The sequence below is a fragment of the Coccinella septempunctata genome, chromosome 1 (genome assembly GCF_907165205.1).
Source record: "Coccinella septempunctata chromosome 1, icCocSept1.1, whole genome shotgun sequence".
In the NCBI taxonomy this organism is placed as follows: Eukaryota; Metazoa; Arthropoda; class Insecta; order Coleoptera; family Coccinellidae; genus Coccinella; species Coccinella septempunctata.
Genome location: NC_058189.1, coordinates 28,416,543 through 28,444,001, shown reverse-complemented (window position 1 = coordinate 28,444,001; position 27,459 = coordinate 28,416,543). Strand labels below are relative to the sequence as shown.

The 27,459-nt window shown below is 33.7% G+C and overlaps 2 protein-coding genes across 6 annotated transcripts in view; both read right to left on the bottom strand.

Annotated features, from left to right (window-relative positions):
- The window catches only part of LOC123307906 (cap-specific mRNA (nucleoside-2'-O-)-methyltransferase 1), a 245,095-nt gene that overhangs the window by 9,689 nt on the left and 207,947 nt on the right, over nt 1–27,459 (bottom strand). The gene's annotated exons all lie outside the window — the stretch shown is intronic.
- On the bottom strand, nt 4,932–8,514 carry LOC123307951 (protein DDB_G0276689-like). Of its 2 annotated transcripts, none has more exons than XM_044890459.1 (2): nt 8,342–8,514; nt 4,932–7,094 (listed from the first exon to the last, which is right to left on the bottom strand). In XM_044890459.1, the coding sequence occupies exons 1-2, from the start codon at nt 8,375–8,377 to the stop codon at nt 6,141–6,143; spliced, it is 990 nt and encodes a 329-aa protein (XP_044746394.1). In that variant the 5' UTR covers nt 8,378–8,514; the 3' UTR covers nt 4,932–6,140. The 2 variants fall into 2 exon arrangements, with proteins under 2 accessions (XP_044746394.1, XP_044746403.1); XM_044890468.1 differs by having other exon boundaries at nt 4,932–7,097; nt 8,345–8,514.

Below are 27,459 nucleotides of genomic sequence, written 5' to 3'. Positions count from 1 at the left end.
GGTTCCGTCTGTAAGCTCAGCCTTCGACAGGCATCGCGTGTAATAAAATTTGATTGAGAACCTCCGTCTAAGATTCCCCTAAGTTCATGTGTACGACCCTGTCCATCTTTAACAAGAACAGTGACGGTGGCTAACAGTATAACAGATTGGTAGAACAAAAACTTATTGAAGACTTACTATTTTCGATACTAGATTCCGACTTTACTTCTGTATTATTGTTCCCTAAATTAACTTCATTTGGCCTTAATGAATTTGAAACCTGCGAATTTAATTGCTGATGAAGTAGTGTATGGTGTTTTTTATTACAATTTCTGACATGACACCCTGTCATTGATTTACAAGAATTGTTCAAATGAAACGGTGATAAACACTGAAAACATATACGGTTGCCTCGTGCGTAAGACCATCTATCATTAACATTCATGTCTTTGAAAGTATTGCACTGATATAATGGATGTAGAGATAATAAGCATAAGTTGCAATTTCTCGTGAGATTTTTCTTACTATCATCGTGAGACCACAATGCATAGTTAAATGAATTCGAATTTTTTGAAGCATTATTTGACTTAATACTATTCTGGCATTGCATTTTGTTGACAGACTTCGAAAAAATATGTGAACGAGATAAAATTTTTGCCTGCTCATTGACGAACTTAACCAAGTCATCGAATTTAGGCCCAAGTGACCAGTAACATATCTGTTATGTTTTCTTGGGAGATCGAATGGGGAACTTTGTTATGTGTTATTTTTCTGTAACCATTACGTGTCTGATGCGATATTTGAGATGTACCTGTGCTGTATCGAAATTATATCCACATTTTGTAAATTTCATGTTCCCGCTCCCTGATATCCACGTAACATATTTGTAACATTGTTCTTTATTTGCCATGTATCATTTTGAGATCATGAACATAGCATGACACCATAAGCGTTTTAACTACCGTCGAGGGCGCTGTAAAACGTAAACAAATATGGAGGATTGTGAGAAATGCTATTGATACTGCTGTCGTTTCGATATGTATTTATTATCATTTAGACGTTGATATTGATATTGAACGTTTGATAAGTTATTTGTGTATCATAGTGATTTTCCAGTGAAATGATGAATTACTGAAAAGAATTAAAGTGATATGGATATCGAACTGTAGGTCAATAAATCATTTCTCGTATTTTCATAGCAGTCCTATAACACATAATAGGCTATGTTTTTATTATATCCAGCATATAAAAATTATATTTGAATAAATAATGTCCTGTTTGGTGTAAATTTCGATATAAGATATTTCCTCACGTGTTGCATGTACCTCATATGTAGAAATAAATGAATAAATCATATACTTATATTAAAAATTTTCTTCAGAAAGATATGAAATATGCATATATGTAGTATTCTTTTCAAGCATGAAAAATTATGGAAATATAAACTATTGCAATATTGAACTCGTATTTTGATTTTTCAAATAGTGTGTATTTATCGATCATTTTTGAAAATAAAATTGATTATTGTTCTCCAAGAAAAATTAGGCATGTCTTTCTGGTCTTTGCACTTTCCTGCATTAATGAACTGTTGATTTTTTTTTTTATGGAATGCAGGAAAGTGCAAAGACCAGAAAGACATGCCCTAATTTTTCTTGGAGAACAATAATCAATTTTATTTTCAAAAATGATCGATAAATACACACTATTTGAAAAATCAAAATACGAGTTCAATATTGCAATAGTTGATATTAATTTCCATAATTTTTAATGCTTTTTTTGAAAGCATTTTCAATAACAAATGAAACATAATAAACATAGCACATGAACGTAATATATATAGATCTCCCATGAAACAAATATTTGCATGATCCATGTTTGAACTATTTATGCTCCTTTCAGAAAGGAGATGTGTTCCTTGTTTGAGGCGGACATAGGAGCATAGCTGCTACATAAGCGCTCTGTATTTGTACTCTTAGTGTGATATATCTGTTATAAAACAAGGAGCGTGGGATACATTTCTGCTTCATAACTGTTATGAGATATGGTCACCTGGGGGAATGTCTGTACACAAGCGATTTTCGTATTCAAACAGTTTAGCTGTACATGGATCCAATTTTTTAATCCCTAAATGGAGAAACAAAATATCTGCTAGATGCTTGAAATTCTATTGTTTCAAGGCATTTACCGGCTCCACAAAATTTGACAAAAAACTATCCAAACTTTGGTCTGACTCTACAGAAAGTGGTTTGAAATTAAAAATTTTATCAAGATATAACCTAACAATTGCATGTCTATCTTCATAACGATTTTTCAATGCGTTCATCATAAGTTCATAGTTTTCTGCAGTAGGCGGAATAGACGTACATATCGACAGTGCTGAGCCTTTCAAATGATTAACCAAATATGCAACTTTTTCCACATCAGTATATGCATTGTTCTCATGTACCATTTTTTTAAACAATTGGTAAAACAAAGGCCAATCTTCCAAAGACCCCCCAAAGTTAGGTAAATTAATTGGGTCTAACTTTGAATTTGAAGGCTGACTAGATGTTCCAGCTTTCGTGGCATTTACTTCGGATGCCTTTTTCTCCTCGAAGTTGGAAAAGTACTCGTTTACTAAACAAAATATTTCCTCGAATGATTCTACCTGTCTATAGGAAGGTTTAAAATTGTCTTTTACCAAAAATGATATTTCATTAATTGCGTCAATAGTTTCAATGAATTCTCTTCTAACAATTTCCCGATGGCGCGACTTAGAAAGAAAAGCTGAAATCAGTTTCTTATCCTTCTCCGCTTTCTTTCCTGTATCATACATATCCTGCAATCGTGTAAACAATAATTGTGATTTCTTCTCCAAAATGATCAATCGATTTTCCGGTTTCAATTCCATTTTTAATATTCGAATATATCAAATATTGAGTTGAATCTCATATAAATTCTACTAGAATAACAGTTCTCAATTGGAAACTTATTATAATTTCGACGAATGTGAAATATAAACAAAATTCAGAAATAAATAATGCTTTCTTTTCACAAAACTGCGCGACAGATGTTCAACATGCAAAGTTCAACGATCTAGCAATTGTGGAAACTGAATTCGAAATCATGAAATAATGCGTATTATCGGAGTATTTGTGAACTGAAGCCATAAGATGAAATGAAAAACTGATAGAAATACGAATGAAAATGTCAATATTCGGCCCGATTTGTACCACTTTTATGTTTATGTATGTAATTGAAGGACCACCTTTTATATAATTATATTTTTTACGATGAAAATTCCGTTTTTAAAAACACAAACTTTATTTTGGAAATTTACAACAGTGACTAGAGACTACTCTATGTAATGAGACTGATTGACTTCTGAATTAATTCTCCTCTTGCATCCTAAATGAATAGATATTTATAACATTGAGTTATCTTAAAAGAGATAAGGATGCAGGTGCACTATTGCATAATATTAATATTGTATGGCTATATGTAGATTCAAATAGGAAACAAACAAAAGTCTAATTTAAGTTAATAAGGGTTAGGATTATGTAATTCCTCCCCACCTTGGATAAAGGTATCTCCCAAAGGAGTAGCTTTACAATTAAAATGATTATTAAAATATTTGAAAGCTAAAAATGCAATTATTGCTAAAATTATCAATATTAAAATTATTAAAAATGTATGATTATTATTTTGGAAGTTCCATCCTTCCAACTCTTCTAAATGGATATCGGGGATTTCTTCATCCTCTGTAGTATCATCTTCTCTCTTGGAGTATTTGTGTTTAGATACCATCTTGGGTAAAACGATGAATTTTTCTTCACTAATAACTGCAGTTAGGGAAATTTCTTTTTGACCATTGCTGACGACACAACTTGTGCGTATAATAGCGATTGGAGGAACAAAATGCCATTTCGTTTGATGAGGGCAATCTTCTTTAATTTTTGTATTTTCCACGGAGAGGATATTTCCATCTTCTAATAACTTGAGATTTGACGTAGGAACCATTTTTCTTCTTGTACAATTTTCGAAGTGGGTTTTCAAAATATTTTCCATACATATTGGAGGCTTGGATAATGAGTCTTGATCGCAGAGGAAATCATCTTCGACTGGATGACATTCATTTGTTGACCATTTCAATGTCTCTTCTTGTGAGAGCAAATAAGGATAGGTAAAGGGAAGGGTAAGATTGTTTTGAGGCAAATAGTAAAATTTATGTAAATCAAAACTATCTTCATAAATTGTGGGAATTGATATCAGAAAAAGTAAGATCTTGTCTTTGAAAATAACTTTGGTATGACACAATTGATAGTAATCTTTTATGTGATGCATTGGAATAATAGTGACATTTTTGACTAATTCTACGAATTTTGTATACGGTAAAATAGATTCATGTAAAAGATGTAATCTGGCAAAACTAACTGCTGTTTGAATTTCATCTAATGTATTCTTAATATCTTTGATTTCAAATGTCATGAGATGCATTTGTTGAACATCCCTCAATGCTGGCACAATTTGCAGTAATTCAAGATTACCATTCAATTTTTTAAATTTCTCATTATATTTATCATTAAGGTCATTTACAATAGTCGCGATCTGTTTTTGATTCTTCATGAGTGTCTTCTCATTTTTCTCTATGCTATTAAAATAAGTTCTATAAGGTTCTTCATCATCAGAATCTAATGTTCCAAATAGTATTTTCGAAATCTTGCCACCAAGGTTAATTAATCCTCTTTTAATTCTAGTTTTCTCATTTAGAATTTCCTGGAATGTATTAGTATTAATTTCATTAGAATGTAATAAATACTCGTAATTAGCTGTAGCTGCAAAACCCAACTGTTGATGCTTCAATGCTTCAATTTCTACTTGACATTTAAAAATTATATCTTGTATCTTTTTTAAATCAATATGATAGATTAATTGCAAATTCTTTCTTGTAACGTAGGCCTTTCCTAGCAAAATATTATTTTCTATTGGAATTATTTCAAAGGAATTAATCAAAATTATCATTTCGCATAATATAAGAAGGAAGCTCGTTTTCAGGAGCATTATGTCTGAAACAAAATAAACTATTTTTTCTTTCGTTGTTTGAGAATTCTTTTATGATAAATATGCTTATTCTTTTTATCTTGAATACGATGTGAATCAATTTCTCGAGCATCTATCTTTTTAAATACCAGATCTAACTTTCTTGTAATAGGATTTTTAATATAAGTGGGATTATCATTCAATGGATGGTCTTCTTCAGCGGACCTTTTTTGATTTATGTTTTCTAAACGATTAATACTTTTATGCTTTCTTTTTTCTAATTCTTTCGAAATAACATTGAGATTTTCCACATAATTTTCAACATAATCTTGTATTTGTTCATTATGAGTTTTTTCAATGGGTAATGAATAATTTAAATCAGCTTTGATTATTTGCATTGGAGTCATTTCTAGACTCGAATGATTAGAATTGTTATAACTTAATAAAGCAAGAGCTAATTTATTTTGAAAAGTAGAATTTTTATCATCAATAGTACGTAATTGCTCAATTAATGTTGAATGAAATCTTTCCACAATTGCATTGGAATTTGGATTGTAATTTGTGATATAATGAATTTCGATTTTATGTACTTTACAAAAATCTTGAACGACACTATTTTTGAATTCTAATCCGTTGTAACACGTGATTTTAGAGGGTACACCATAATGACTAAAATACATTATTAATTTATCAATTATTTCCGTTCCTGTTTTCTGAATTAGAGGATAACATTGTCCTAATCTTGAAAATGAATCTACTATGCTTAAACAATAGGTTTGACCAAATCATATGGTATCACAATAAACATGTGTAAAGGGTTTTGATCCTATAGGGTTAGGTTTGAATTGAAGTTGTATAGGAGTTCTTTCGTATTTACTCTTTTGACATATTTCGCATGAATTAATATAATTTCGTACATCTTTATTCATATTAGGCCAATAATATTTTCGTCTTAAACTAATAAAATTTTCGCTTACACCACGATGTCTAGTTTTAGTTTCATGATATTGTTGGATTCGTAAAATTTGTTCTTCTTTATCTTCAACATCTTCAACAAATATTTTAGCAATTTTAAATTTAATAGTTTTATGATCAAATTTATCTTGTAGGATTCTAATAAGGGATTCTTCTAGCTCTTCGGATTAAAAATATATCGTGTAAGGTTTTTCAGGACGAACATATTCTTTAATGAATTTAAATAAATCATTATCAATTGAATTTATCAAAACACGAAATCTTATTTTATCTCCAAATAACTTCGTTTTGGTAACGTTATAATTTGATGCTATTTTAAATATTATTTGCAAAGGATATGCATTTAAACATCGTTCCGTATATGGTAACTCTAAAATTGGATTTTCTACGTTACTATGGACAGTAAAATCATCATTTTCATCATCATTATCTTGATTCGAATCATTTTCAATATTATCATCATTATTATAATTTTCATTTGAGTGAGTTCCTTCATTATTATCATTATTAATATTCTGATTCGAATTATTAGTATTTTTATCATGAGCATTCAAGAGCTCTAAACATTCATCTAATTCCTCTTCAGTAACTTGATTAATCATTGACGCTAATTCGTCTTCATCTACTTCTTCATAAGTAGCTTCTTTAATCAATTTCATAAATTCTTCATATTCAATACCATTAAAATCAGTATTTTTATTATTTACTTCCTTTTTCTTTTTACTTCGAATATTATATATCATTATGTTTACATTTGAATGCATAAAGATGAATTGTATCATTTTGAATATTATAGACCATTCCAATTGGTCTAGACCACACGCAATTCGTGGTAACGCTAAATATTTCTCATTATTATTTTCACATAATTTCCGTAAATCTATTAACGCTTTAAAAACTGTTTCATACTTCGGTTTTTCATAATAAAATTCTTTCGTAATTAAATAGTAAATATTTCTATTATCTCGGTTAATAAAAGCAACTTCTCCTGTTGACTTATTTTGCGATTTTAATTCATTGATTCCTTCATATTTTTGTTTAAACGTTAAAGCAATACCTTTATTCATATGAAAATCTTTTGATACACAATGTGCTAACGCGTATTTCTTAGGGGCTTTAAATAAATTACCTTCTTTTTCTTGAACATTAAAATTTTCTTCAATATCTTTTTTATCGTAAAGTTTCAAAAATTCTTCGCAATTCAAATGATCAGTTGAATTCAAAACGATTCTACTAAGGGCATCGGCATTATTATTCGAACCTTTTTTATATTTAATTTCATAATCATATTCTTCTAATTTAATACGCCATCGCATTAAGCGTGAATTTGGTTCCTTTAAAGAAAATAACCATGTCAAAGGTTTATGATCCGTGTATATCGTAAATTTTCTTCCGTATAGATAGGGTCTAAAATGCTTACATGACCAAACTATTGCGAGGAGTTCTTTTTCAATTGTACTATATCTCGTTTCTGAAGGGTTCGATGTTCTACTTGCATAAGCTATTGGTAGGTCATTCGGAGGATTACCTTGAGATAAAATACTTCCAATTGCGTAATTTTCGCGAAATTAGGAATAAATTTTCTATAATAACCAACTAAACCAAGAAATGACTTAATTTCTTTTTGTGTTTTAGGAATAGGGAAATGCTTAACCGCTTTTAATTTATTTGGATTGGGTTTAATTCCTTCAGGGGTAATAATATGTCCTAAAAATTCAATTTCATTTTTGAAAAAGTGACATTTGTCTAATTGTATTTTCAAATTATCTTTCTTTAAAGCTTCAAGAATAGTATGAATGTCAGCTAAGTGTTGTTCGGGTGTATCAGAAAATATAATAACATCATCCATGTAGATATAGCATATTTTTCCAATATATTTTTTCAAAACATCATTCATTAATCTTTGAAAAGATGCTGGGGCATTTTTTAAACCGAAAGGCATTCTTAGAAATTCATAGTGACCATCTTCAACAGTAAAAGCTGTTTTTTCAATTGAATCTTCATCAACTTCTATTTGATGAAATCCGGACGCTAAATCAAGCACGGTAAAATATTTTTTATTTCCTAATTTGTCCAATATGCTTTCAATTTGAGGTAGAGGATATTTATCATCAATTGTTTTATCGTTTAATTTTCTATAATCAATTGCCATACGCCATTTTGTTTTACCTGATAAATCTTGTTTCTTTGGGACAATAACAACTGGAAAAGACCATGGGGAAATACTCGGTCGAATAATCTTTTTATCTAACATGTCTTTAATTTGACTTTTTCTTCTTCGCGATGAATTCAGGATATCTATAAATTTTACAATGAACAGGGACATCATCAGTCGTACGAATTTTATGTTTTACTCTGTTTGAAAAATTAAGGGGTTGACCTGGGAGTTGAAGTACTTCTTCATTTGTTTGAAGTATTTTCATTAATTGACTATTTAATTTCGGTTCTAAATGACTTAAATCGATTGGAATCTCCGTTTGATTTTGACAAACTTGTTGGTAGTAAAAAGGTATCTGACAATTATCATTAAAAATAATTTGATTTTTGAAATCTAAGTCCGTATTTATTCAAGAAATCTGCACCAATTAAACCATCATAATTTTTTTTTAATTTATACAGAATAAAAGGATGAGAATCATCTGTTCTAAATTCTGAAAATAATGGTAGTAAAACTTTTTCATCAGAAGTTTGCTTTCTAAAGCAAGCTGTTAATGTAGTCGATTCTTTGAAAATATTCTTGGGGAAATTATTGTACGCAAATTTTGGATCTATTAAACAAACTGAACATCCGCTATCAATTAATAATTTACATTTTGGATTTGAAAATTCAATATAAGGTAATTGATTAGAGTGATCTAATGAATTATTTAAGTCAATGGCTCTTCTTGACGCGTTTCGTGAAAATTTTCATTACTAGGATAACGATCAGGATCTTTAGAAGTAGATTGTACATGCGTTAATTCTTCAAACGTAAAATTAGGTTTCGGATTCTCATTTACAAATTTTCTTTGAGGATTTATATCATATTGTGAAGAATAATTTGGACGTTTTTGGGGATAATTTCTACTTTGAATAGACATTCTTTCTGGAGGACCATTATTTCGATAATTAGGATTTGGTTTGAAAACATTTTGATTATCATTTTTATTATATCGATTTCCGAATACTTGCTGATTTGTCGGATAATTATATTTTACTGGACGTTGATTGAAGTGTATCGGTTGCGAAGGAAATTGCGTATTTCTTTGATTATTCTGATTAGAATGATTAAAATGATTGAAATTATTAGCAGGACGATTATAATTATTTGCTGGACGATTGTAATTATTTGCTGGGTGATTAAAATGTGTAAAATTCATTTTTCGATTATTTTGGTTAAAATTATTAGAAAAGTTATTCTTATGAAATTGTTGAGGCTTATTCCGTCTGCTTCTATCGAGTAATTCGTATTGTTCTAAATTAGAAATATAATCTTTCACAGCATTTACAGTATCATCAAAGCTATAGTCATTATGCATAATTAAATGCGTTCTTAATTCGGAGGGTGAATTTGAAATTAACACTGTTTTGCAAATTTTTAGAATATTCGTTTTATACAATAATTTTTCTGGATCAGTCATTGGATCTGCATCAATTCGATAATTAATTCGTATTTTTAAGGCAATTATTCGTTCTATAAAATTTAACGAATCTTCATGTGACTTTTTATTTAAAAATTGTAACTGGTGGATTAATACGTCTAGGTTGATAAGATCTCCAAATTTAGTATAGAGAAATTGTTTGAGAAGTTCCCAATTATTAGGAATATCAGAAGTTAATACTTCAGCACGAGCTCTATCAATTAATTTCGATTTTACAACAGCAAAGCAATAATTTTTAACAATTTGGTTCTCATTAGCGAACATCATTAAATAATCTTCAGCATTTTGAATAAACGAATGCAACTCATTTTCTATACCTGAAAATTGAGGTAATAGCATGCCAAATTTTTCTGCAATAGACAAATCTATTCTTTCCGTAGCCATTTTAAATTTATTCACTTTTTTATACTTTTTGAAGGAAAAATTCTTAATTGAAGTAATCTTGAGATTTCGTTATTTTAAATAATTATTCAATATTATAAATTCACGTTATTATCGGTTTTTGAAAGAAACCTAGTAAAAACTCTTCGTAATCGGTTTTAATAAAGAAAAACCTAGGAAAAACTTTGATAATCGGTTTTTTAGAAGAAACCTAGAAAAAACTTTGGTACCGGTTTTACGCTCAAAACTGGAAAAAAGAATGATAACTTTGGGCCAGGTTATTAGACTGGGGGAAAAATTCAGGACTTGCTCACCACGTTGTATTCCTTAAAGTTGTCTTTTGAAGTCGTCGAAGGGCGCTACCATCAATCGGACTCCTACGGGTTTCACCTTGTTCGTTGGTTGTGCTGGACAGTTGATACTGACAATTCGTGGATGCTCTGGATTCTCGGCTTTCAGGCACAATTCCAGGTTTTCTGCTTTTCACACAAATTGGCACAATCCCATCCTCGTCGCCAATTATATTTTTTACGATGAAAATTCCGTTTTTAAAAACACAAACTTTATTTTGGAAATTTACAACAGTGACTAGAGACTACTCTATGTAATGAGACTGATTGACTTCTGAATTAATTCTCCTCTTGCATCCTAAATGAATAGATATTTATAACATTGAGTTATCTTAAAAGAGATAAGGATGCAGGTGCACTATTGCGTAATATTAATATTGTATGGCTATATGTAGATTCAAATAGGAAACAAACAAAAGTCTAATTTAAGTTAATAAGGGTTAGGATTATGTAATTATATATTTAATAAAAGGAAATAGAAACTGGAAAGGACTCACCCTTTTTTTACAATGTTCGTCCTAAATATTGTTGTTTTCTTAGGTAGCGGAAAGTTAATGGAAAAAAGGGAAAGAAAACACTCCTAGGCTGAACGAACACTGGTTTCGGTAATTATGGCACTAATTCAAGCGGACAGATTCATTCGCAGCGAAATATTCAAAAGTAAAACTTAAATTCAATTCACAAAACTCCGTAAAATAAATCAACATATATACGTTCATATGCGTTTTTCAACTGACTTCTAATCGCGATACAAGAATAAAACACCTGTCGCAATTTTGTCTTCTATCCCTGTCGCACATGTACATCCACATATAATTAAGTATGTTATATGATGTTGCTGCTTTACCTTTATGTATAATGGGTGAATCGTAACAAACCCGTTTGATATTGATGAAAATCATATTTTTAATAAATATAAATGTTAAAATATCCGTAGGCTGATTAACTAATGAGAAGAAGTAATCAGTCAGACCATTGAAAATTCCGCGCGCCGAATAAATGCATGAGCGCGCTCATACATTTTTGCTCTGACTGACGGTCTTTCCTCCGCTGGACACGCAGCTTACGGTCATTTTTATATTTCCATAAATATAAGAAATCATATGGAGGTGTTTCCATTCGGGATGAATGTTTATTTTTTTTTATTATCTACTCTTCTGGGCTTCAAATCGTTTTATCATTTATTGAGAAAGTTGTAGAGTATAAAATTTTCTACAAATTTTGCTCGTAGCAAATTTTTTTACATCCAAACGATTGTGAGATATATGGCGAAGAATGTACATTTGACTGGGAATCTACATTGACTTTGCTCTTTCGCATGGCATAGCTCCTCGCCTTCATCACCCTCGCCACCGCGACCAAGCGGCAGCCTTACTTTTAGGCCGAACATTATACTGGATGGTGTTTCCTTGGTAGGTTCTTGAACCGAAGATCTATATGCCATGGTGAATAGATGTAAATATTCATCCCAGTCCCGCTGGTGATAAGAAACTACTTTGGCTAGATGTTTTCCCATGGTCCGATTCATTCGTTCTACCATGCCGTCTGATTGTGGATGAAGAGGTGTAGTCCTCGTTTTGTGAATCCCCAATTTCCTGCATACTTCTTGGAATAACGTCCACTCAAAATTTCGGCCTTGCTCACAATGCACTTCTAGAGGTATCCCAAATCTCCAGAAAAATTCTTTGACCAATTCATCAGCTACCGTACTTGCCTCTTGATAAGGAATACCGTAGGCTTCTACCCATTTTGTGAAATAATCCATCGCAACCAAAATGTACTTGTTTCCATGGGTTTGTTTCAGGAAAGGGGCCAGCGATGTCGATAGCTACTCGTTCCATAGGGGATCCGACGTTATATTGCTTCATTGGTGCTTTTCCTTTACCATAAGGTCAGTTAGCAGCAGCACCAACCTTGCATCTTCTACAATAATCTTTAACGTCCTTCTTACAATTCAGCCAATAAAATCGTTGCCTGACTTTTTCCAACGTCTTAGTTATCCCGAAATGTTCACCTGAACTTCCATTATGTAGTCTGGTCAGAATGTCCGTCACACGGCTCTTTGGCACAATCAACTGAAGTCTCTGCTCAGTTCCATCTTCATTTTCCCAACAACGTTTTAGAAGACCTCCATCAATCTTCAACGTTTTCCATTGTGCCCAATAAGACTTTATATTCTGGCTCAGTCTAGATACTTCTTCCCAAGTAGGTCGTCTACCGCTCTTCTTCCAACTGAGGATTACTTTCAAGTCGTTATTTTCCTCTTGTGCTCTTTGAATTTCTTCAAGTAGCCAGTCGTCTTCGATAACGGTGGTCCACCTTGAATCGATTTTTTCCTCCAGGCGCGAACAATGGCTGTAATTCTTGGGACAAGGTCTTCTTGATAACGCGTCTGCGTTGCGACGGCTAGTCCCCGCACTGTGTTCAGTGTCGAAGTCATACTCTTGCAGCCTCTCAATCCATCTAGCCACTTGCCCTTCCGGGTTTTTAGAACTCAGGAGCCATTTCAAAGCAGCATGGTCGTTCTTAGTAAGAATTTCCTTCCGTACAGATATGGTCCGTTCTTAGTAAGAATTTCCTTCCGTACAGATATTTGTAGAAATGTTCTACTTACTTGATGACTGCTAAAAATTCTCTTCTGGTCACGAAATAATTCCGTTCTGGTTTGGACAACACCTTGCTTAAGTACCCGATGAGTCTTTCCTGTCTATCCGGAACTTGCGATAGAACGCCCCCAATGGCTGTATTACTGGCATCGGTGTCGAGCTCAAATTTACCTTCAGCCCTTGCGTAACTCAAACTGGAGCTGTGATCATAGCCTTTTTCAATCGTTCGAAGGCTTCAGCGCAATCATCGGACCATATGTACTCCTGTCCATCTTCCGTCAATTTCGTCAGAGGCTTGGCAACGTTGGCAAAACCAGATACAAATCTTCTATAATAAATGCAAAGGATTAAGAAATTTCGCAACTCACTCCTGTCTTTCGGTATAGGCCATTCCTGCACTGCCTTGATCTTATAAGGATCAATTTTCACACCTCCACATGAAACTACGTGTCCTAAATATTTCACTTCTGTTCGAAACAGATTACATTTTTTAGGACTTAGCTTTAGGTTGGCATCACGAAATCGCCGGAAAACCTCGGATAGGTTGTGTAAGTGATCTTGGAATGATTTTCACACTACTATCACATCATCCAGATACACTAGACAAGTTTTCCAGGAGAGCCCTCTCAATATTGACTCCATCAGACGTTCGAATGTGGCAGGAGCATTGCATAAACCGAAAGGCATAACTTTAAACTGCCACAGATCTGTTCCAATACTGAAGGAAGTTTTTTCTTTATCCTTTGGATCCAAGCCAACCATCCAATATCCACTCTTCAGATCCAAGGTGGAAAACCTGCGTGATCCCGAGAGTGTGTCCGGGGTATCATCAATTCTCGGTAAGGGATAGCTGTCCTTTTTCGTGGCCTGATTGAGCTGCCTTTAGTCTACTCAGAATCTAGTAGTTCCATCCTTCTTCTTCACTAATACTACGGGCGATGTCCAGGGGCTATCGGACGGTTCGATCATACCTTCTCTCGCCATGTCTTCAATAATCTTTTCAGCTTCTTCTCCTTTTGCTCTAGAATGCTGTCGGATAGGTTGTGCATCACCAGTATTGATTTTATGCTATCCCTGCTTTTCCGTCTGTAGCAAAAACGTCGGAGAACGTTTGAACCAATTTTCTCACATCGAGTAGTTGGTATCGGTCGAGCTCTTGTCATTTCGAAGTGAGGAGCGATACCAGTTCTTCAGAATTCCTTTGCGATTTTTAGACTTCTGCAGTACTTATCCCACCCGAAATATGGTACACAGGTACACCACGTCCAATCAAGGTATCCTTCTTCAAGGTGACTGGAAACTTGTTGACATTGAGCAATCGGTTGGAAATACTGTCTCATAACCTTACCAAGGTCTTCCCAAGTAAAAGCCCTTTAGCTAAGGTTGTATCGTCACAGGGCTCAATTACTCTCACGCAGCCACTCCTCGTTACATTGTCACATCTACCAGTCACTATTCCCTCAGTTCGCCCTGGCAACGTGATGTCCTCGGTCAGTCGAATCCGATATATCTTGTCCTCCACAGCATTGAATGGATTTCTTCACTTCCTAGCCGAAGTACATCACTCTTCATATCCAATTGCCATCCAAGCTTCTTAACAAGGTCCAATCGTAGAATAACTTCTTCCGCGATTCCAGCTACCAGAACATCGTGGCTAACTGTTGTGTTTCCCAATTCAATAGTGGAGACGATCGATCCGTAAGTCGGTATTTCTTATCCAGACGCAGTTCGAAGTTTTATCCTAACTGGGCGAATCTTGAATCCTTCAGCAATTTCTGGAAGCACAATGGTTTTGGTCGAGCCAGTGTACACCAATATTTTCACATTTCGATCATTTAACCTTCCGGGGATGACAATGCTTGATAAATCCTTAGACATTATTTCCCGGATTTTCACTTCGGGGGCATTTTTGGCTTGGGTCGATTTATGCCCCTTATCACCGATCCCTTTTAGTTTCCCTGCTGTGGCTCTCTTTCCAATGCTGGACAGTTTCGCTTGAAATGCCCACTTTTGTTGCAGTTCCTGCACACGGCATCCTTTTTCCTAACTCGTGATATTCTTTGGATTTCTTCTCTGACAATGTCCTCAATAGACCGGTCAATTTCTTGGACTTGAAAATCTGAAACTTTCGTAAAAAGTTTTTTTTTCATTTTCAACTCTTCCGGATGGCCAGTCTCACCACGCAAACTTTTATCATGAATTTATTATCAGAGACACGTAGAGCATATACAGTATCTTAAACTGGCACGCTCGAGTAGGTACATTTTTTTTACATCTTTAAAAACCAGCAGACGCTTTCCCAGCCGCTGATCAGGGCCTTATCTAGGGCAAGGCAAAGGTGACACTGGCCACGGGCGCAAAGTCCGCGGGGACGCAAATGGAAAGATCACAACTCCTTTTTCATGTATACCTCTCGCAATGAGCGATGGAGAGAAATCTGGAAGCATAAATATTGCATGCCTCCCCTAGAATTTGACATACTAAAATAACCACAAGATCAGCAGAACTAATTTGAGTTAAGAAATAATACAACTATGGTAGGGTCCAGACCTCCGTCATTGTGACGGACAGTCCGTCAATGGTCCAAGAAGTCCGTCACTGGAAAACGTCCGTCAAAATCTTGAATTTAATCTTTGACGCAATACTCAATGATTTAATTCACTATTTTTCGCCCGAGTGCGAACGTCACTAGATAAATCTCATAGTGGACGTTTTGGCGTTGATAGGTACGGTGAGAATTTGAACTTTGTAGTGTTCTCAATAGTATTTAAGATTGATAATAAAAAAATGCAAATTTGCGGAAGATCTTTCAAAAGAATTTCCCTTCCTTAAAAAAACAAAACTTGATTCTGAAGTCCAATGAACGAAGTGTTCGAGTCAATTCGGCATTGCATTTGGAGAAAAAAAGAGATATTATACGGCATAATTTAAGTGTTAAACATAACAAAATGGATAATGCAGCTTCTTCCTCTCTGACCAAATATTTCGGACATTCAAATTTTGGGGATGTAGAAGCTTCTCTAGCAACGATTGATGCTCTGTTCTCATTCCTCGGTGTAATGTAAGACCATTATTATATTTTCGTTTTTATGTTGTGACAAGCTTTTATCATTTCGTTGTTTTCAATAAATTATATTTTTTCTTAAAATCATTACACTGGTAGGAAACTGGGAGCATTGCAGGGTGAGTCTTTGACTCGTACAAATATTTTAGCAGTAGATTCTTGAGATCAAAAGAAACACTTTCTCCCTTTACCATTTTTTCGAATCGGCTCGGTTCAAAAGATACAGGATGTTGAACAACCATAAAAATAAATGTTGTTTTCAGAAAGAGTTAAATCGAATGAAATGAATTTCACCTATTTGATGAGTCTTTTTCGACCACAAGATATCAACCCACGTCTCCCAGTTTTCTCATTATGACCATCACGTACCATACAAACACCAAAAATTAAAAAAAAAATGAGTTGGGCGCTATCTTGAACGTTTTGTAAAATAAAAGTATTCTTTATATTTTCTCGTATAATGCGCCGGTTTTCGATATCTATGAAATTCGAAGAATTGGGTACTTCGACCGAATGTAACTCTTTTTGAAAGATTCACGGATGTGAAGTGTCACAAACTTCGCTAGTTATTCTGAGGGTAATTTTGTTTTTCAAGGGGTGGCACAGCTCATTACGATAACTTAAAATGGCTATATCTTTTTATTAGGCCGAATCGAAAAGAATTGTACACGAAAGAATTTGTTTTTTGACCTCATATGAATCTACTGTTGAAATATTTTTACGATTCAAACACTCACCCTGTATATATAAATATACAACATTCACTAGGCCCGTCCGTCATTGAACTGGGGTTAATCTGGTCAGCCTAAACTATGGGAATGTTCAAACAGGCTGCAATCAAGTCATAAATATTTCTGTCTGCACGTGTGCTTACCCTTATTTTCACGAGTTTTTCCGCCTCATCTTTGTCGGTACCGTGAAGAGGGGTAACTTCGGATAATACCTACTGGTAATTTGGGACAATTCGATGTAAAATCAAATTTAGCTGCAATGCAGCTAATAATGGGTAGGTGATGTGTATCCTCGTAAATATGTTCAATGTGATACAAACTTCAAAGTAAAGTGAAAATCCGTTTTAGTGGTAGTATTATTATGTCGTACAATTGAGTTTGATGATACATAAAAATTGAAGATTCACGAAAATAACGATTTATAACTAGTTCATACCTTCAGCACTAATGATTTAAATAACCATTTGTTGTTTTAAACTGAGGTATAAACTACGTTCTGGCCAAATTTGAGGTTAATATTTTTTTGCCGATAGTGATATATAGATTTTTATGAAAAACGGTTCTTTTGTAGGTTAAATTCGAACACCAACAAAATGGTCAGAAACTACAAAAGAATATTGGGAGGGGGCCATATTAGAATTATAATTCCGAAAAAGTTTAAAAATGATAATAAACAAATGTTTAAAAATTTCCAAACGTGTTTTTATCATTAAAAATTTCCATTGAAAACCTTCAAAATGTGCCTATTTTAGTAGTTTTGGAGTCCGAAGTCATTAAACACACCGAGTTACCTCAATTTACGTTTTACGTGCAATTTAGATGGTGTCAGAATTTATCCCACGAGTAGATTGAAGTTCGGACACTATATATTTGAATAAAAAAATATACTAACCCTAATTTTGAGTATTTTTTATATGTTCAAACAAGATACCAAATTATCTACATATATTAATTTTTCGAATATTTCTTCAGCTTTCACTATTTTGTATTCGGAGGAAAACTTCATATTTCGTCCAAAGTTACCCCACTTGACGTTATCTCTTCGATACTTTGAGAAAATTTTATAACGACCGGTTTTTTAGATCTCCAGGCCTTATCTCTGATATTACAGAAATTGTTTTTATTTTTAATTCACCAGGACCCCAGGAAGAGGGAAAAATATATGAATACGAGACATCCTGAATATTCTCATTAACGTTGAGTGCTTAGTGTGTTTCTAGTTTCTAGCCATAAATCGATTTTTAATTCCATCGACTGAAGTATTTCAGTAAGTGAAAATAAATTATCCATGAGAAAATTCTTTATTTTTAAATATAAATCGAATATATCCTGGGCTAGCAAAATTGGCATAACGGTTTCTGTTACCTATTCCAATTCATAGTTACTTATTAAAATAGGACTTACTTTGCCTGTTTCCAAAACTACTTATGAGAGATCGCTTATCTGTCTGAGGAGAATTTAGACGAATTTAAGTAATACCATGATTGATAATAGACTCTGCAATATCTCAGTTCTCAGTAAAGGAAAGGAGAGAGCAGGAAATATAGATTTGGATAATGTAGTTCTTGTGTTCTTGAGTATGCAAAAAACCGTAACAATAGAAGAATTCTATTGATGCTATAAATTATTTTTCAATGGTTTCAATAGAATTACATAAACATATGCGCATCCAATCTTTATAAACTGTAGACAACCATCTATCAAGAATTTGAGAACGGCAGAAACAACGTCGCACAATTACCAAAATTAGACATCCTCGAAATAAAATACATAACCCGTTCAACGAATCATTCTACCAAATTACCGGAGTCCAACCAGTAGAAGGCTTCACGAAACTAAACAAAAGATTCTACATTCGGCAAAGAGTCATAGGACTACCTCTGTTCCACCGGGAACATATAACGCTCGCAGCTAGGAAGTATCCACCCAAACCGCTTTTACTTTCATTGCAGTAATATGACCAAGAAGAACAGAATTGTAGAATTATTAAAAAACCAATAAATAAGTTAACGGCATGCCGACAATTATTGAATTCTGAAAAAGTACACCTCCGGGCAGGATTTGAACCCGCGCCCCTTTTTTCAGAATTCAATAATTGTCTGCATACCGTTAACTTATTTATTGATATTTAACTCACAGACATTAATTCCACGACTCAATTATTAAAAAAAAAGTTTTTTTTTGCTACTACTCTTTGATGTGTATAAAACGGGCTGAAGGACCTCATATCGATTGCCCTTTGCTTGTAAGCAATAAAATTCTGTGACTTTAGGCTTGCGGCTTTCACACACCTCTCCTGAGGAACATTCAATTATCCCAGATATCTCAGATACCAAAAGAATTAAGCTCTGTTGGAGCCCTTTCCAGGTTTTCGGACTCGTGTTGGTGGTCGGGTTCGGGCCGCTCCTCGGCTTCTTGCCGTCAGTTGGATTCCTGATACAACCGCAGTTTCTGTCGAAGCAGACAGAATGACACTATAGATATTTTCGTCCAACTGAAGTTTTCTCAAGTTCTCTGATAGTTTCTTCGGTATTAGACCTGTAGATGAAATGACAATAGGGATGGTCTTTATACCTTGCAGCTTCCAATGTCTTCTGGTTTGTTCCTCTAGATCTCTGTATTTTGAAATTTTTTCGTTGTGACTATCTAGAAGATTGTTATTATTTGGAATCGCCACGTCGATGAACAGTGATCTGTCCTCATTCTTATTGAGCAATATGAGTTCTGGTCTATTGTGAGTTATTTTCCGGTCTGTGAGAACCGTGCGATCCCAGTAGAGCCTGTGATGTTCATTTTCCAATACAGCATCCGGATGGTAATTGAAATACGGAACCTTTTTCGAACTTAGAAATTGGTGTTTTAAAGCCAATTCTTGGTGAAGAATCTTGGTAACAGCATCATGTATTCTCTTGTACTCCGTGCCCGCGAACTTCTGACATCCTTTGGTGATGTGCTGGATAGTTTCATGTGCTGCATAGCCATAACGACAACTATCGTCCTTCACTGAGGGATCCTTGGCGATATATTTCATGTACCTAGTTCCTTGTCGGAATCACCTGATCCTGGCTGACGAGCATGAAGCCCTCTGTCTCAGGAAACAACCTTCCGGAAGTCAACCAGTAGTTCGACGCAGATATGTCGACGTAATCATGGTTGACCTCGTTCTGGTGTCTTCCATGCAAAAGTTTGCCAATCAGTTTCTGCATTTTACTTTCTGCAGAGTTTTCCGGTTTCCAAGTGGTCCTGCTGTATCTTTAAAGCGGTGAACACATATGAGCGGCCGCGGCCGCGATCACGTTCACGATCGAGAAACGATCGAACTCGTCCCATGCAAATTGTATAAAGCGGTGAACACATATGAGCGGCCGCGGCCACGATCACGATCACGATCGAGAAGCGTCCCATGCAAATGTCATATTCCGCACATAATATCACGATCTGTTCAGCGATATAGCGGGGTTCAGTCGCGGTTGTCACGATCGTGATCGTGGCCGCGGCCGCTCATATGTGTTCACCGCTTTACGGTTTAGAACTATCACCAACACAAACTGCTTGATGGAGTTCTGATGAAGCAGCCTTGCTCGGGAAATATTTTCGAAGTCCTTCAATTTCCTGGGACATACGGTTGGACAAATCAACAATTCCTCTACTCCCAAGATGCCGTGACAGCTCTGTCCGTTGTATTCATAGATTAATAAAACAGGAGATAGAGCATCTCGACAAAAACGCGTTCCCAAAATACTGCCATAAATATGAATTTGGATTTCGTGGGTGGGGGAACTGGACAGGGGCGGATTCAGAACTAGTCACACTGTGAATATTTCAGGTAGTCGGCAGTAATTTTATATCGAATGGAAATATGCTTCAATGCAAAGATTTCGAGTATTTTTCTTATGACAACTAATCAAAGGGATGTAGAACTAATAATACCAAAACACCTTATGTAAAAAAAAAATTATTTTGAATACAACGTTACCATACACTAATGGTCAATATAACCCTAACCTACATACAGATTATTTGAAATTTTATTCACTAAGTATATACTGAAAACCAAAAATTACTTTCATGAAAAAAATTCCCTTTAAAATGGTTAATTCTCAGATCAATAGAAGTGGAAGCAGCTGAATTTTATGGAATTTGTATAATGAGAATCTGAAAGAGTTTGTTCATTGGAGAGATCCTCAAGTCTTTCGTACAGATTTTGCGGAATGAAACAGTAATGTAATACTGTAAACATGAACCAATGATTGTGAAATAGGAAATGATTTATTATTGTATACAGTAACTCATAAAAGAATCCCTCAATTCTAGATGAAGCATCAATCTTTTTTTTACGGGCAGTTTTAAATTGAATTAAGTCATATTGCATATAAACTAATACTAATGAGCAGTGTTTTTCGGCAACTCAAATACTTCAACAACCTGCTTCCCCCCTCAAATTTTTATACCACCTCGAAAGTGCTTTTTGGTGTTGAAGTGCATAATAATCAAGAGTTCTTTTACGAAACTGTAAGCTTTAACTGAATAATAATGTAACTTTTAAGCAAATTGTTCGAGGCCATTGCCATATTTATGTATTTTATGCATGCAGCTGTCTGCGAAGAAATTTTTCATTAGGTATTTGCCTCGGCTTTCCAAGATTTCATATTGAATATTTATTTCCAATGATTTGGGAACTGCATGTAGGGCAGCAAATTTTTTCTTGAAGTACTGACGACTCACTCGTAATCTTAAATCGGTTTTCTCACGTCAATTAGCTGTTTTTTGATGTTCTCCGCTTGTCTCCTGCAACAATTTTTCAACAGAAATTTCACTTCGAAATATGAGGTATCCTGATGACAGACATTTTCATTTAATAACTCATAAAAATAATGGGAATATCCGAGCATTATTTGAATGGTCATTGTAATCATAATAACAGTAGTAGCATAGTTTTTACATTGTCATTGAAATATATTTAGAAAAAAAGAAAATTTTTTTGATTTCCAAAAAAAGTTCAAAACATGACCTCTGCTCATTTTTATGGATTTTCATTCCTAAGACGAGTTCTATTTTCCACAGCAGTTTATAAGGAATTTTTGACACCACCCTGGGTAGGTATGAATCTCACTTGTTTTATCTTCGAACTACAAGACGCTTTCATTTCTGCAAATCCTGAACTGGCATTCGTGTTTCTTGATATTGTTCTCATTTTCCTTCCATTTTCCTCAAAAACTCCAGTACTGATGACAGGTTTGGCACAGTATTGGCTATAATTACAACATTATTAAAGCAATTAAAATCTCGTTCTACTGTTCATCTCGAAACCAGGAAGAATGTTTATACGAAAACGCATGATATAATGAGAAAAAGAGAATCTACTATAAATTTCAAGTTTACCATAAAAATAAAAGTAGTCAGAAATCAAAATTCCAAACAAAGCGATATTCAAACAATAAAGCGAGTTAAATAATCTATCTTACCTCACTCGGGATGGCATCTTTTTTCAAATTTACGATAAAAGTCGATTACCGATTACTCTCATTATACCGAAGTCTGGAGTGTAAATTACAAGAGAAGTGTAAATTGTTTTCAAGACTCCACTGCTGTCGTCTGGTTTCATTTCTGGGAAATCTAAAATTGAAATAAATTATTTTATTGTATAAACTAATCATTCCAATGTAGGTGCAAATCATTAGATGAGATTCAAACAAAATACGACCCTGGCGTCCCCTAACTCCCTCCCCTGATTTCATAAAGTCGTGAACTCAAACAAGAATAAAATATCAAAAACTTACCAGAATTAATAAATCGCTTTCCTCTTTCGTGTATAAATTGCACTTTTATTTCAAACACACGTTTTTACGGCACATCGCTGCTTATTCTCCAAAATATTACGACGGGAATGATTGAAATAATATTTTGACAATTACAAATACACACGCCGTCTTAGAAATTTAGAAGCGATCAAGAGGGGAATACAAGCGAAAATTCATTTCATTGGTGGTTACCAGCAGTGGGAATTATTTGAAAAATGAACAGTCTGGAAAATAGCTTATGTTCCATCTATTTAATCTATGGTTGTATTGAGCTTTTGGAGTGATGTTTATTATGTTTTGTCAGCATCGTTATTTTTCTTTGTAGGACTGCTAAATCCGCGGTGGTCGAAGAGATGATACCGAATGAGTAGCTCAGCGCAGAGCAAGCGTAGCTATTAATCGCTTTTATCAGATTCTTGCTGTTAGGACCAGTTCTCATTATCCTTCTCAATCTTCGGGTGAACTCCTGCGTTAATTCTTTCTTCATCTGGCTCTGATCGATTTTTCCAGCCTGTTTTATGCCCAGGTACTTGTATGTGTCTCCTTCCTTTTATGCTTCAACTTCTGCACCTTCATTGAGTTTGAACGTACCATCTTCTATTTTCCCTCCCGTTATGTTCAGCAGTCGATATTTTCTAGTCCAAATTTCATTTTGATGTCTTCCGAAAATCCCTCCATCATTTTCAGCATCTGTTGCATTTGTTTTTTGGTGTTACCTGTTACCTAAAGACCGATTGTTGGGAAGTTTGAACAAGAAGAAGATTGTGAAAAAAATTGTAAATAATTCGGACGAATTTTGTTAATGAGGTTTCAAACTTATAGTCCATTTCTTCCACTTGTGTCCTAAGTATTTTTCTGCCAGTTGTTATCGAAATGAGCCATTTCATAAAATCGTTAAAGATATTATAAATAATGAGAAAAATTTGTCAATCTTAAGTTTCCATTTTCATTCCCAGTGCTTCAAAACCACTTTCCAATAGGTCAGAAGTTATTTAATCACTATTAGAAGCCTTCTTGTTTGAATGTAGGCAGCTGTTTCCTCTATTTTCTGTCTTCGGGATCATCTGAATAAGCTTTTTGACTTTCGAAAGTCAATGAAGTCCATTTCTTCCAAAATTTTGACTCGTGTGGTAGGATTGTGCTAGAATTCGTACCTGAAAAATTTGGTTCTGCCTATATCGCACGGTATTTTTCAAATGCAGTTTGTATTTATTTTTTTAAGTTCATCTGAACTTTAGGAATAATAGCCCTAACAGTATTTTGAGTCTTGAATACTGTCCTCTCATTGGATTTGCTACAAGTTGTTGTTAGTTGGGAGCCCACGATGCTAAATAGGGATTTACTCGAGCGTCATGGAAAATCCTAGTGTATTTTGATTGTAGAAAAAAAAAAAACAGATTCTATGATGTATGCACTATCAGCGGCAGAGACGTATCTAGATACTATTGCGCCTGTGGCAATATATATATATATATATATATATATATATATATATATATATATATATATATATATATATATATATATATATATATATATATATATATATATATATATATATATATATATATATATATATATATATATATATATATATATATATATATATATATATATATATATATATATATATATATATATATATATATATATATATATATATATATATATATATATATATATATATATATGTGAATCGGTCTTTTCGGGTACATTTCAGAGCATGAATTGGTCCATTCGGGGACATTTGGCCCATTTGAGGACGGTCCTCAAATTGCCGTTGCAAGGATTGGCTCTTTTGGGGACGGTCCTCAAATGGGACGTCTTTTCGAGGACTTTCGAAAAAATGGAAAGATATAATTTGTTTTTCTATAATGTGGACCTATGTTTTTCTGAATGATTCTTGACGAGTGTGAACTTAGCATACCTTTTCGAGGTTTCCAGTGGCTCACTGAAATTTGTTCATTATTAATGAGAACCAGCCTAGGTTCTCATTAATAATGAACAAAGAGTTCTCAGATTCGCTTGGATTTCTATTAAACAATGAAAACGAGGGTTAATTATAGGAATGATTTGGAAAAGTAATCACAATAACAAACTTTCTATGCAGAACATTTATATCAAATTGATTGATTGAAGAGAATTTCATTAACTTTCCCTAGAATGCGGGATAAGTTTCCAAACATTAATTTTCAAAATTCAATATCTCTAGAACACTACAATGAGATTGGGCTAGTAAAAAAATTATATTGATGTGAACGTTCGCTGAATGTAATGGGATCCAGGGGATGAATTTCCATCGCCCAATTTTCAAAAATTGATATCTTCGAATTAATCAACTTCGCATAATGAGACTGGGCATGTAGAATTGTTATATGGTTGTGAACATTCGCTGGAAATTTCTTTAACTTGAGGATCCAAGCGGTGCAGTTCCATCCCCTAATTTTCGAAATTCAATATGTCGGGAACGTTAGAAAAAAACTTCAGATTCGTTTGCCGGAAATGATTTCAACTTTCGTTCATTGAATGCAGTGCCCAGTTTTTTCATTCATAATCAGATTACTCCTTGAATGCTACGCAAAGTTTCAAGGGCACAAATCAGCGCAAACTAACCTATCAAAATTCAACACAATTTTTTTTCGAAAATCAAATTTTCAATTCCTCGAATCATTCATATCAGTTAGTTTGTAGAAAAGTACGTTAGTACGTTTTTCATTTTGGGCTTACTGCTGTTTTTAATTATAGTCCTATATATTTTAAACACATTGCAGTTTGAAAAAAATAAAGCAGAAAAATCAAAGACATTAGTAGTTCTATATGAATTAAGAAGCAACACTCTCATAATCATTTCATAAAATTATGTTACACAAATCTATTCAAACTTGGGTATGCATTCACAGTAAGCCTAAAAATGCGGTAATATTTTGTTCTGGCAACACTGAACAAAGCGCACCAGCAAAGGGATGAGTAATTGATGCAAGAAGGAACCGAGATCTGAATTCCAGTAGCAGGTAGAAAAAGCGAACGCTCGCTTCTTTGAAGTTGACCCGATACTTATTGGAACAATATTATTATGTTTCCTATTCGACGTCATGAACAAGACATTGGATTTATTCTTATCAGGTTGAAAATGAATTCTGAATTTATATAGGCATGAATGAAATGGAACTTGTCTAGATTTCAATCTTCTATCATGAGTTATAAGAAATGGGTGTTTTTTGGGTGAATCATACCTATAACAGTCGATAAGACTAAGAAATTATTTTTCCACTAATGAACATTTTTTTATCAATCATATAAATTATCGTCATCCAAACTGCTAGTATCAAAATTCATTAAAAAACGACTCGAAGTCATGAAATGAACCTACTTTGAGTTAATTGAAATTTCAACAATTTTGTATGTTTCAAGAGGAAAACCTTAGATAAACAATTGGAATTTTATAGTTAACCTTTTCTATAGATAGTCATGTTCAGATACATAAATCTTGTGCTTCAAGCAAAACGAAAAATGTTGAATTCATTGAAGATATTTTTTAGCATTTCAAAATACCCGTTTGAAGTTTCAAATGAACAGGAAATTGTCCATAGAAAACATTAATTCACAAACTGGATCTTATTCAAGAAATAAAACTAATGCCAGAATATTAGTTCCAGCCCAAATGTAGTCGTAATGGATATAATTGAAAATAAACAATTCCAATGTTGAATTGAAAAAATTTAGTTTCATTTTATGTAAATTGAATTTTTACTACCTCCTTAAACTATCAGGTATATACCTTAGGTTTAATTGGCAGTTTCTATGAAGAATATAATTTTTCTATATTATTTTGTATTTTCTAGAATAAATGAATTGAAAAAAAATTGTCCAATTTGGTTATCAAAAGCGGTAGTTTTGGATATCAGAAAAATTTCAAATGGAACGAATTTAACTCTTGTTCTGATATTTTGGCATATTTTTCAATTGAACACCTAAAAAATGATTTGAAAATTTCAACCTCTTATACATGGTGTCCCAAGTTCGAGTGTCTATTAAACGTTTCTGGAGAACTGAACATATATTTTGAAATCTGAAAATTGGCATTATGATATTGTTCGAAATTCTTTACTAAACTTAAATATTTTAAGAGACCACTTCAGGTTATACAGGGAGCGAAAATGAATTTGTTGAAATTTTTTTTTCGATATCTTCGTTTCCCATATGATTGCGTATTCAATTTTGAATAAAATTCCCTTAAAATCATTGTATCTTTTCGAATACTTTTCAAAATATCGAGAAAAAACTGAAAATAAAAGCCACATATTCGTAGTCAGTATTAGGTTCATTTTTCTTATTCTCAACAACCATAGCGTGAACCTTTCTCTTAACATCAAAGTTGTTTTTCTTCTCTGGGTGGTTTTTTGTTAATTAGTCCAGTAAAGGAAGGGATGAAATCACTTTTTTGCGGAAAGAGCTGCATTTTTGATATGTTGTTTGTTATGAAGAGAGAAACATATGGTCAAAAACGCAGGTGTCAAAATTTTCAGGATTATTGAAAAATTCGTGAAAATATAGAAAAAAATACGGTTTTCCTGAAATTTTCGCGAATGAGAAGGTTTATGAAAAAAAGTTTCAAACAAAAGTTGTACAGCGGAAAATTTTAGCCGAAATTACTTACTTTCCTGTTTTCGCGATTTTGTATACTGATTATTAAGGTATTTCTCTAACACGGTGATAACAGTGAATTCGCAATTTGGCGCCTACTGCAAACTGCAAAGCGAGCGGCCGTAAACGTCTGAACCTCTTGAACAGGGTAGGATTCAAGATAAATTATCTGGAGAGTGTTATTTGAAATTCCCGGTCTATTTTAAAGAATGAATAACAGCTCGTTTGGGCTATCAATAACACTAAGTTTGAAATCGGTATTTCAGTG